This window comes from Ammospiza nelsoni, chromosome 17 (genome assembly GCF_027579445.1).
Source record: "Ammospiza nelsoni isolate bAmmNel1 chromosome 17, bAmmNel1.pri, whole genome shotgun sequence".
NCBI lineage: Eukaryota > Metazoa > Chordata > Aves > Passeriformes > Passerellidae > Ammospiza > Ammospiza nelsoni.
The window spans coordinates 14,236,013-14,249,154 of NC_080649.1; the positions used below are offsets into that span (position 1 = coordinate 14,236,013).

At 48.4% G+C, this 13,142-nt stretch overlaps 1 protein-coding gene across 4 annotated transcripts in view; it reads right to left on the minus strand.

Moving 5' to 3' along the window:
- Positions 1-13,142, minus strand: part of CLUAP1 (clusterin associated protein 1) — a 62,753-nt gene that overhangs the window by 2,175 nt on the left and 47,436 nt on the right. For all 4 annotated transcript variants that reach the window (XM_059484347.1, XM_059484346.1, XM_059484344.1 and 1 more), the window contains 2 exons: positions 8,414-8,518; positions 268-323 (listed from right to left, as the gene is read on the minus strand). In XM_059484347.1, coding sequence (XP_059340330.1) covers positions 268-323; positions 8,414-8,518 — 161 coding nt within the window. The remainder of the gene's footprint in view (positions 1-267; positions 324-8,413; positions 8,519-13,142) is intronic.

Consider the following 13,142-nt stretch of genomic DNA (forward strand, 5'->3'; position numbering starts at 1 on the left):
CCACAGCTCACCAGAGCATTCCTGCAGCCCGTGTGACACTAGCTCTGCACTGCAGGATGGGGTGAAAGCACATGGAGCACACAGACTCCAAGAACAAAGGAAAAATAAGGAAATATATGCCTATGCCAAGGAAAGGAGTCAGCCATTGGAAAGGAGGGGAAAAGCAGGCCTGGGGTGTGAGGATTCAGCAGGTAAAAAGGTGTCTCTCCAGCTGGCATGTAAAGCCTTGTCAGAGAAGCTCTGCAGACACATGAGCTGGTTACTCACATCCTCCTCCGTGTCTCCACCTTGCATTGATCCCACGATCCGTGTGCCAACTCTTCCTGCAGGAGCAAAGAGAACCCCATCAAACCTGGCTGGTGTCACAGGAGCAAAGAGAATCCCATCAAACCTGGATCATGGTCATAGCAGCAAAGAGAACCCCCCTCAAACCTGGCTGGTGGTACAGGAGCAAAGAGAATCCCCCTCAAACCTGGATCATGGTCTCATGAGCAAAGAGAATCCCATCAAACCTGGATCATGGTACAGGAGCAAAGAGAGCCCCCATCAAACCTGGATCATGGTCTCATGAGCAAAGAGAATCCCCCTCAAACCTGGCTGGTTGTGCCAGGAGCAAAGAGAGCCCCCATCAAACCTGGCTGGTGTCACAGGAGCAAAGAGAATCCCATCAAACCTGGATCATGGTCCCAGGAGCAGAGAGAATCCCATCAAACCTGGCTGGTGGTACAGGAGCAAAGAGAATCCCATCAAACCTGGCTGGTGGTACAGGAGCAATAAGAATCCCCATCACACCTGGCTGGTTGTTCCAGGAGCAAAGAGAACCCCCCTCAAACCTGGCTGGTGTCACAAGAACAAAGAGAATCCCCATCAAACCTGGCTGGTGTCACAAGAACAAAGAGAATCCCATCAAACCTGGCTGGTGTCACAAAAACAAAGAGAACCCCCATCAAACCTGGCTGGTGTCACAGGAGCAAAGAGAACCCCCATCAAATCAGCTCATGGTCACAGGGAGGGAGGAGGAAGGGCAAAGCTCAGGGTTCATCCCTCAGGAGAAGATGAGATCCCAATCCATGCATCACCCTCCTTGTTAAGCCTCATTGCTCAGGAGAGGGTAGGAGGGGTAAGGCTGACAGTAATTAACATTGGACTCAATGATCTTAGGAGTTTTTCTCCAAGAATGAATGATTCTGTGATTCTAGTTCCAGTCAGGGACTATTTCTGCTATTTCCAGAGCTACCTCATTCCAGCCTGATGGCTCTGGCAGAACAAGAGGCAATGGGCACATTAAGAAACAGGAAATTCTATCTAACCAAGAAACCTTTTATTATGTGGGGGCAGCCAAACACTGGGACAAGGCTGCTAGGAGAAGTTTAGGAGTCTCTATGTCTAAGTCCATGGAGATACTCAAGCCCAAACTGGATGTGGTCCTGGACAAGCAGCTCAAACCTTCTGTTAGATCAGAGAGGCTGCTCTAGATCATCTTGAGAAGTCCTTCCAACCCAAAAAAAACCACCATGAACTGACACATTTCTTCCTCTGCTTTGGTACACAGAGAACAAAAGCTTGTTTTTTTCCATGTGGTGAATGAACCCTTTTTCCTTTAGAGAGCTCAGACCCTTTCTGATACTGCAGGATGGATTGAATCTCACAGGAAACCCAGGCAAACCTCAAGAATTTCCTGATGGGAGCACACAGCGTCCCTGCTTTTAGCTGCCCTGAGGCCATGGGGAATGCTGGCAGGTGTCCCTTGCTGGGGAGGGAGCCTGGGAGTGCTGGGAATGGGGAGAGCAGAGCTGGGAGCAGGGAGAAGCTCCTGGGGGCTGCCTGGGTGACTCAGCCCTGCTGCTGCAGCCACAGAACCCACTCCACACTGGATCCTGTTTCCAGCCCTGCTGTGTCCATCCCATCACACCAATTGTTCATTTCCTGCCATCACCAGCTTCCTCCATGCCAAATATGGATTGTTCCAATCCAGAACAATCCAATCTGTGCTCTTTTTAGCATGGAAACAAGGCAGCTTTAAAATATACCCTGGCAAATCTCTGTTTTTTCTACTTCCCAAAGCACAAAAGATGACAGGTCCCCTTTGTCCCACGCAGTTTGAGCTGAGTTAGTGGTAGGAAAAAGCTCCTAACTCATCCACAGCTCACCAAAAAACCCCCTGTTGTATCAAGGCAGATCACTAAAAGGATTTTATGTCTTTATATGAAAAGCAGAGGCCTCTATGCAGCAGTTGCTGGTAACACAGGAAGTGGAGATGGAATTAAAAGATTTCTGGATACATCTGTCTTCAGGCTTTGGAGACTTTTGCTCTAATTTGTGCAACACTAAATGATATAAATTTGGGGGTGATTACACCTGACATCCTTAGATGACAACAGAACCCCATTTTTGCCCAGCCTACAAATGACCCTTGAGTTTAACTGCAATTTTACTCTGTAGAAGGCTCAACATGAAGTGCAAAATTGGGAATTACTACCTCAAAAAAGAGAAAGCTGCAGGGAGCTGCTAAAAGAAGACAAAACTGAGAGAGGTTCTGAATAGAAAAGAGAATCAAGATGTCAGATAAGGAAAGCTGATGGAATAGGACAGTTCAAAATGCCATGGAGAGAATGCTCCCAGGAGGAGTGCAGGGTGCTGCTCCCCCCTCAGTGGCAGCAGTGCACACATGCCATGGACACAAACCTGCTCACACCTGGGGGAACTCCAGCATCTGCTACTGCCTGGACTTGGATCCTGCATTGTCTCAGCCAGGAGCAGCTCTCTGAACCAGCAACTGGGTCAGGTCCTGCAGAAAACCCTGGGACTCTCCCAGGAGAGACCCCAGCATGGAGAAGGGCTGCAGCAAACCCTGGGACACTCCCAGGGCAGACCCCAGGATGGAGAGGAGCTGCAGCAAACCCTGACGCTCTCCCAGTCATCAAGAAAGGCTGCAGCAAACCCTGAGACACTCCCAAGAAGGGCTGGGACTTCACCTGAGCACTAAACTGTAAGAAGATAAATCGGATTTTCCATGGAGCATGGTTATCACCCCCAGCCCATAAATCCCACATTTCCCTGTGTGGGGATGGCCCTGGGGTGTTCCTGAGTGTGCTGGGGCAGGCAGCAAACAGAGGAGTGCCCTGCATGGCACAGGGACAGCTGGATGTTGTCATTTGGTTTCCTGGGCTCAGTTCAGCTGGGCTCACACAGCTGCCAGGAGGAGAGGGCCTGTGGTGCCTCCTTCCAGCAAATGTGACTCCAGCTGGGACAGGCTGCACACAGCAGTGATCAGGAGGATGCTGGTAATGAACAGGCTGTGACTCACTGCACCTTTGGAGTCAAATCTCCCTCCCTGTGCATGGCCATGGTTTGTAGGCACCTCAGAGAGCAGAAGGCAATGTGCAGCCCTGATGTGGAGCTGTGAGCTGTTGCCATTTTCCCTCTGTGTGGTGCTCCCCATTTTCCCAAGCTGTGCAGCTGCCCAGGATGGAGCCACAGGGCAGGGATGATTCCCAGCTCCTCAGGCAGCAGTGGGTACAGGTTAACCCTGTGCCTCACAGCAAGGAGTGACACACAAGCTGAGAGTCTGGGCAGCCTGCGAGGGGGGCAGGTGGGTTTGGGCACATTTTGCTCCCAGTCTGGAGATCTGCAGTCAGTCTCCAGTGCTTCATGTGAATTCAGAGCATGAACTTGCATAGGACAACTCTCCTCCCTCTGCATCACATTCCCTTCCACACAGAAAAATGGGATGAATCTTCTGCCTGATCCTTCTGAACTGTGGCCCTGTGTGCACTGTGCTCTCAATCACAGAGTGATGGAATTTCCTGAGTGGGGAGGGACCCCCAGGGATCACCCAGTCCCACCCCTGGCCCTGCACAGACCCCAACACTCCCACCCTGTGCCTGGGCACTGCCCAAGCTCTCCTGGAGCTCTGGCAGCCCCGGGGCTGTGCCCATTCCCTGGGGAGCCTGGGCAGTGCCAGCACCCTCTGGGGGAAGAACCTTTCCCAAAATCCAGCCTGACCCTGCCCTGCCCAGCTCCAGCCATTCCCTGTCCCTGTCCCAGAGATCAGAGCTGGCCCTGGGGAGGAGCTGCAGCCCCCCCTGAGCTCTGCCCTCAGTCTCCTCCTCCAGCTGAACAATCCAAGTGCCCTCAGCTGCTCCTCAGACCCTTCCCCATGCCCAGGTCCCTCCTCTGGACACTCCAACAGCTTAAGGTCCTTCTGATATTGTGGCACCCACACCTGCCCCAGAGCTGAGATGAGGGCAGAGCAGAGCAATCCCCTCCCTTAGAGCAGGACCCTGATCCCAGCAGCATCTTCCAGGCATTGCCAAAATCCAGGGACTGATGAAGCACAGCCCAGCTGCTGCATGGGGAGCACACTTTGGTTTATTTCTTACACCTCCATGAAAAGGAAATCTGCCAGGAGGTGAGGGAGCTGCTCCCACATTTCAGACCTACAGCCTCTCCTCCTTCTTCATTCTGATGTTGGGATGGGGCACACCTGGGGAGGCTGAGAGGGAAGGAAAACATTCTAGAAATCCCATAGCAGAAATCTGAACATGGCCACAAGCTGGAGAGAGAAACTCCACAAGCAGAGTGACAATTCCCAATGACAACAGCACCTTCCTGGTAAGGAAGGATTGGAATCAGGACTGTGGAGGCTCACCTGAGAAGATTTGCACATCAAAACTCTCCTTTTCCCTACAGGACTGAAAAGAATGAGGGATAATCCAGGCTCTGCAGCCTTTCCCCAGCATGGAGGGTGCCACAGGCACTCAGCAGCAATGCCCTCTGCCATCATCATTAACCCTGATCCTCTGGGCCAGCTCTGCCCAGGAAAGGGCTCCAGGAGAGCTGCTCTCACTGTGTGACTCTGGGCTGATTGTCTGCTAAAAACCCAGGGTTTTATAAAGCTGTCTTCTCACAGTAAAGATCAAATGGGGCTGGAGTTGTTCCTGTCTCAGTACTGAAATGGTTTCTGAGGTCTGGCCAGGACAAAGCCAGCCCTTAACACCAATGCTATCAAAGGAAACGAGCTACAGCACAGGGAGGAATGGTTCACAGGAACTGAAACACCCTGGCAGTGTGGAATAAAAGGTGATGTCCAGGCACAGCTCCAAAGGGAGGGACTGTTTCAGCTTCATTCAGCAGCACTGCCTTGTCACAGCACAGTGTGTCCCAGGCTGCCACCTCTGGGAGGGGAAAGGTCCTCATGATGCCACAATGCATTTCAGAACTCTGCTCCAAGTGACTTGAAAAGATGGATCTGCACCTGGAATCAGAATATCATCTCAAAATCTGTCACTTCTGATGGTGTGGGTGACAAAAGTCTATTTAGTTCAAGGAGAGACTGGACAGGTTCTTAGGAGAAAATCAGTGTACTGAGGGTTAGCTTAAATCTGTGCCAGCCACAAGTGATGGGGCTGGAACAGCCTGAGAGCCCCAGGGAAGCTGAGAAAAGCTCCAGGTGCTTCCCCAGGCATTTTCTTCCAGCCAGGGCTGGGGACAGACCAGGCTGGATACTACAATGCATTTCAGGACCATTTTTGTTCATATCCACCCCAGCTGCACATGAAACACCATCCTGCAAACAATTCATTCAGGCAAGAGGGTTCTCCACACTGCAAATGGTTAAAGAATTTCTTTTCCTTTGGCACTCTGACAAAACAAGAATCTTACTGCAAGTGGCACCACAAATTCAGGGAAGTCCATTGTATTTGTCACAGCCTCACAGATCTATTGCCAGACAGAATAAAAATGGATGTGAAATTTTATTCATGTTGACAATGCTAAAATTAAAATGTAGAGATCTGAGTGCCTCCAGCTCTGGCATCCCCAGCAGAGGAAGGACCTGGAGCTCTTGGAGTGAGGCCAGAGGAGGCCACAGAGATGCCCCAAAGGCTGGAGCCAGGCTGGCAGAGCTGGGGGTGCTCACCTGGAGAGGAGAAGCTCCAGGGACACCTCAGAGCCCCTGCCAGGGCCTGAAGGGGCTCCAGGAGAGCTGGAGAGGGACTGGGGACAAGGGATGGAGGGACAGGACACAGGGAATGGCTCCCACTGCCAGAGGGCAGGGATGGATGGGATATTGGGAATTGGGAATTGTTCCCTGTGAGGGTGGGCAGGCCCTGGCACAGGGTGCCCAGAGCAGCTGTGGCTGCCCCTGCATCCCTGGCAGTGCCCAAGGCCAGGCTGGGCAGGGCTGGGAGCAGCCTGGGACAGTGGGAGGTGTCCCTGCCATGGCAGGGTGGGATGAGATGAACTTTAAGCTCCTTCCCACCCAAAGCAATGTGTGATCCTGTGATAAATCAGTGTAATCTCTAATCTACAAAATCAAATGATCAGTGACACATGGGTTTATTACAACACCCCCCTTAAGGAGGGGATTTTCCTGTCAGTGTGACACTGTGACAAATAAAGCAGCTGCAGCCTCCCCCAGCCAGGAGCTGTCCCCTCCCTGCTCCCTCCTGGACCAGAGCCCTTCCTGCTTCCCTAATCCAGGTTTTGCCATGTTTGCTGTCCCAGCAGCACTGAGGTCACAGCTCCAGAGCCCATTTCCAGTTTCCCTCTTCAGCTGCTCCTGCCTGTTCCTCTCTGTGTGTGGGGAAGGGGTTGATTTTCTCTCTGCACCCCACTCCCCCAGCTCCCTCTTTGCTGCTCCAGGGGAAACCAAATCCTATAATTCAAGTGTTTTAATTGGCTGAAAGAATAAATCCAGGAGCAATATTGTCAAACCTGCATTTAGTTTGAGTTTTGCTGCATGTAGACAGAGCTGATGAAAGGGCTCTTGAGGGTGAGTGTGCTAATTTTTCTCAATTATCCTAAGTGGCCTAAAAAGAGGGATTATCTCCCCCTGAGAATCTTGCCTCTATAATGGCAACATACACTGGAGTATCTGCCTACCACAGAGAGAGGGAGGAAGCCTTATCTCCCAGCACTGATAACTTGGGAATTAGAGATGTAAAAGATGGAAATTGGAATGTAAAACAGATATAAAAGTGCACCCCAGGAGGCACAGGGACTGAGCACAGTGGGCTCCTTCTCCTCAGCTTGAGAGCAAACGTGGCTCAGCAGCATCACCATGTAAGAAAACACAAAGCTTCAAAAGAAAGTGATTGAAATATCTTAAATTGAGTCAATTTAAAAAGAAATAATTAACAGAAATAATGTTCTTGTTATGCTGCCTTGATCATTAAGTGCATCTTAAATGCAAATTGCTGAATACCAGCAGATTTGTGGAGTGTTTAATAGCAAACATTCAACCCTCGTTTTCTAAAGAAGCTGCTACTGCTTCTGACATTTATCTCAGGTCTTAAAGTCTGATGAACTGAGTTTCCATTAAGGGTAATTAATGATAACAAAGGTCTTCCTAGAAAAAAGGAATCTACTGGCAGCAAAATCTATAACTTTTAGAGTAAAACTCTAAAACTGCTATTAAGAGCAGCAGGGACTCAGGTTATGGTGTTCTCTGAGATGAAGCATCACAGTCAGGTACAGGGTCACTTCCAAAGCTCTAAAACCTGTGTACAAACCTTTCCTTGAGAAATGCCAATGTAAAGTATTCCTTAGAGAATATCAGTGTTCCTAGAACTTAACAAGACTTATGAATTTTCAAGAGAAACAGAGGAAGGGAGGATAAAAATGTTTAAATTACACTGATTTGAGAATGTCAGCTTCTCTCCCTGGTGTCAGTCAGAGAGGGGAAAGCAGAATTGCACTCACAAGACCCCAGATGTCTGCAGTTTATCTAAGGAACAGCTTCCAGAGGAGTGGTGGCACATGAAACCCCACACAGGCACCTCCTGCAGGGCCCAGAGAGGTTTGTGCTCACAGCTCACAGTCCCTCACTGCTAACAAACAGAACTATTCTGATTTCCTGGCTGGGTTTTGCTCCACTCCAGACTGAGCAGAGCATTTCTTTTGCCACAGACCCTCACCCAGCAATTCCTGTGAGCAGAGGCTGCAGTTGCACTGCCCAGGAAGCAGGACAGAAGGACAGAAGGACAGAATCCCTCCCTGGAGCAGCAGCTCAGGTATGCCACACCTGTGCCAAGGCAGTGCAGGTGGCTTTAGTGACTCACTGAAGGTCTCCCAGCTGAAACAGGTGCAAGAGCTACAGGGAAATAAATGTTTTACAAAGAGAAATGGGATTGCCTCCCTAAGGCTTTGCACAGAACTGCTTCAGGAATGTGGAGGGCAATACCAAGGCAGGATTTTCCCCACACAGCCATTGTTTTTCCCAGTAAATAATCCTGAATTTGCTGCCCTGGAAGCACTGTTGTTCCCACAGGGCTTTAATCCTCCTGCAGCTCCTGAGAGCTGAGCAGTGCCAATACCCTGAAGGGTGACAGGGGCTTGTCACATTTGCAGCCACTCAGGTAACTGCAGCCCATGCCTGTGGCTCAGGGCAGCTCAGGAGGGGTGAGGATACCTGGCAGCAGAGGTTCTGTGCTGATGTGGTGCCTCGTGATCTGCAAATCCCCCTCGCTGTCAGAGCCTTCATCCTCCTGGATTTCTATGTCAGAGTCATCATTACCTGGTGAAAAACAGAGGCAGCTGGTTAAAACCACCCACAGCAACCCCAGCCCAGGTGGATACAGGAGACAGCAGCAGTTCTACCTTTGCTCAAGCCCGAGAGGAATTGAGAATTCCTGCACAGGGAAATGGCCAATCTCCACATCCCGAGGAGAAATCCTTCAGCAAGGGGGAGCCCAGGCAGCACCCACTGGAAACAGGAGCCTTGGGACAATCCCAGGCTGAACCATAAAGGTGCTGTTTAAACATCCCCTCTGGGCATGAGGAGCTGCTGCTTCAGCAAATGATTCAAAGATAAAACTCTTTGAGAAGCAATTGGGAAGTGTGTGTTTATTATCCAGGTTTTACCCTGACACCAGCAATGTCAAAACTCATCTCCTGGGACTACTATTTGCCTCTCATTTAATTCCAGATAAGCACAGTTCCACATTTCCAGATAAAGGAATGCAGCTCCAGCCAAACCCAAGATGCTGGAGAGACAGGGAAGCTTCCAAAGAACAGAAACTTCTTCAGATATTTTCATTATCTGCCTTTGTTTCCTTCTCCCCGTCCAAAGCAGAGTTCCAGTCCAGGAAACCCAACAGGACCCCATGGGAGGACCCAGCACAGCAACATTTGCTGCTGATTATTTAGAGACAATAGGCAATTCTTTCCCAGGTACATTTAATTACACACATGTCCAAGCTGAAAATGGAAATAACTACTTTAATTAGGATTAGTAATGAGCTGACACATCTTTGCAGTATTTAATTATCAGACAATATACAAATATTTGACATTTCCCCATCTTCTTTTTCACTGCAATATTAAGTTAATGAGAAAATAATAATGGCAAGGGGAGTATCTGCCAGCCTGGTAAGATTACAAGGCTCCAGCAGAGTTAGCTACAATTTCTATTTGCACTTTCTTCTTTGGCAAGTGAGAGAATCACTCACTGCTGTGTGAGCTGGATGCTGCTTCTGTTTGCCTGGCATTTAGGAAACTCAGGTTTTGTTCAGCCCTGCATGGGCAAACTCCTTGGGAGGAGTCATGTGGAGCTTCCAGAAAGGATTCAAGTTTGTGCTCAATATACTAAAGAATGAATTTATCATATCTGTGATGTCTCTTACAGCTACTAAAATACCCTAATTCTTATTTTGTGGGGTTTCTCCCTTTGCTCTTGGTTATTTATTTTATTTTTAGCAGCAATTTCTCCCTTTCAGGCTTTGTCATTCCTGTTAGGCAGCAGCACTGCCCAGAGCTGAGGATGCTGCAGGGATTTCTTGGCCAAAGCTTTCCTGTTCCATGCCCAGCTGTGCTTGCTGCTCCTGTGTGGGATTTCCTGAGCATGAGGTGCCAGCTGAGCAGGGAGCTGCAGCTTCCCACTGCCAGAGAGCAGGGTGGGATGGGACAGGGGGAACAAATTCTCCCCTGTGCTTTTAAAAAGCCTGGATTGCCTTTCCAGCCAAATTGAAATAGAAATTTATCACCTGAACTCCCAGCAAGTCATGGAATGGCCTGGCTTGGAAAAGACCTCAAAGCCCATTCAGTGCCACCCCTGCCATGGCAGGGACACCTCCCACTGTCCCAGGCTGCTCCCAGCCCTGCCCAGCCTGGCCTTGGGCACTGCCAGGGATCCAGGGGCAGCCACAGCTGCTCTGGGCACCCTGTGCCAGGGCCTGCCCACCCTCACAGGGAACAATTCCCAATTCCCAATAACCACAGTACAGCACTTTTCCTGCTGAGTTGTGACTTTTAAATAAATCCTGTTATAGACCCATGGCAAGAGTTTGGCTTTTTCTTGACCAGCCTGGCTGCAATCCTGGAGCACAGAGCTCAGAGCATCACTGCCCTGAACTCCTGCCAGGGGCTCAGAGAAGTGACAGCTGCAAGTTCAGCAATATCCAAATTCCTGCCTCCAAACCTCCTGCTCCCTCTTGAAATGACATCAAGCACCTTTTCCACTCCCCAAAACCAAATCTACTGCTCCAGTCCAGCCCAAGGGCTGCTATCACCAAGCTCTGCCCATGTACAATCTGAATTATCAGCTGAGCTGAATTGTGCTGAGCCTAAATCCTGAGGACACAGAACCAGAGGACAGTGCTAAGAAATTATCCAAATATACAAGACAAAGAGAAGCTGAGTACAGGCTTTTTATCAGGATTAAATTAAACACTAAGAAAGTTTTCAAATATATAAGACAAAAACAAGCTGAGTACAGGCTTTCTATCAGGATTAAATGAAACACCAGCCCAGTGTGACCTGTCCTAAGCAGTGCTCCATACCCACCCCTCACTCTACACCCAGTGTGCCCAGCTCTCACCAAAATATTCTTAAATTCTTAAAAAGTATTCATAAAAAGTGATAACTCAGAAAGTTTCATTTAACCACGTGCAAAAAGACTTATTGCCCCAAAGAAGCCACAGTCTCATTTGTGTATCACTGCACAGACAACTACAATCAATTTTGAAGAGACAAGGAACATTCCTTAAGGAAAAACCCAGATTTTTCTCAGGATCAGCATAAAGCAATGAAAATAATCAACCACAAATTGCCATGTGCTTGTACATGGAGTACAGAAGCCACTGAATGGAGCTGGCTTATGAGATTTATATGGGTTTACATGAGTATTATTAGAATTCTCACAACAGACTTATTTATTATTATTCAGCAATCCATGTGCCCCAATTGAGGCCAAGCTGGCAGCTTGCAGAAGCTCCAGACTGAGGTTTTAAGCAGCTCTTGTATTTTTATTATGAAAAGGTAATCAGCAGAACAAGTCTGTAAATTGTGCTGGGCCCATCTCCCCACTGCTGTGATTGCCTCTGCTGCACAGAAAACACTCCAAATATCAGCCTGAGAGAGGATATATTGGCATTTTAAACCCCACTTGCCTTTCATTTCAACATTTCTATTTCATAAACATGGGTTTCAGTCAACTAAATTAGTTTCCTTTAAAACTGTCCAGCCACAAAAAACACACCCTGGTTCCACTGATCTCCAAAGGTGGGATTTTTGTTCCTGCTCCCAGAAAAAAATCCAGAGCTGATACCTGGACAGATAATATTACATTGAAATGATTTAATTTCTGGTAATTTGCAATGCTTGAAGGAAAAGCAGCATGATTTAATAACTTAGCAGTGATTTCAGTGCAGATTTGGTAGTTTGCATCAACATTCAAGTAAAGGTATCCAGCTGTAAAATAAGAAGTTACTGTGGTGAGGATAATGAGCACAGTGGCCATTGTTTATTGATATGCTCTGGAATTAGCTGTAAGTGCTGTGCAGTGTGTCCAATTTCAGAAAATCACTGCCTTGCAAGCACAGGCACTGCTCCTCAGCAATTACTGCAGCCAGCAGGATGCTGCTTTGGGGGAGAAAACATCATGAGAACAATCAAATGGGCAACTGACAGCCACTTGATCCCAAATGGAATAAATAGCATGAAACAAGGGAACAGCAACAAGCAAAGGGGTGGGATTGGGGTTTTTGGGGGTTTTTTGATGTGCTTTGAAGGACAGTGATGCCCAGTGCCCACTGAAAGCCTCAGCTCTGCCAAACCCATCCTATTGTCACACCAAACCCACACTCCTAAACCCACAGCTCTGCAGGCTGAAGGGAAAGAAAGGCTTGGACAGAAAAGCTTGGATAGAAAAATATCTGAAGGGAAGGTCCTTTGTCCTTAGCACAAAACTGAGATCTCTCATCCATCTCTGAGAAGAATTCAGCCAGAAGAATTCAGTCCATCTCAGCCAGTACTGAGATGTAACTCCTAGGAATTCCATGGAAAACTTGGATGTTCAGAGTTGTGCAGCCAAAAACTGGGCAGTAACAGCAACATAGAGAACAAGGTTGGAGAGGTAGCTCTAAGTGCATTTATTTACCTTGCATGGTCATTTTAAGGTCACAGAATTATGGAATAATTTGGATTGCAAGGGACTTTATTGACACCTCCCCTTAACCCAGGTTGCTCCAAGTCCATCCAGCCTGGTCCATCCACAGAATCCAAACTCCCAATTTATCAGTGAGGATGATTAACACTGCCTGAGAAACCAATAGGTGTCAGCCACTTGAAGTAATTAAAATGAACTCAGGATGACAAGCTCCACTTAAACTGGGATTTGGAGTTTTAGCAGCAGTGAGCAGTCAGGTTATTTTTGGGCCCATTTGATCAAGAGGTCATATTTGGTGACCAGAACTATTTCTAACGGGCTTACAAGCCAAAAATCCATCCAAGCACTATTAAATTAGCTCATGAATTTGCAATTACCCACCAAGCACCACACAAAGCTCCTGTGGACCAGTTCCAAGTGTCTCTCACAAGAAGATGGATGGCCCAGGCACCAGCAATATCATCCAGGAATCATCCAGGAGTCACCCTCAACCCCACAGCTGCTCAATGGGGCTTTTTCTTGGTCTGCTGGCAGATTTTAAAGCATCAGATCTGGAGCAGAAGGGTGCAACCAGGAGCAGCAGTTAAATCCTATGGTTATTGCTGAACAAGATTCCAGTAGTGCAGATTTACAAATGCTGGGGAAAATCAATGTTTATTCATCCCACAGACCAAGCAAGAGGATGCAGGGTGGGCTGATTGGAGGAGCACAACAGAAAGTGGCAGAGTCACTGAAAATTTCAGTTTTACAGCAA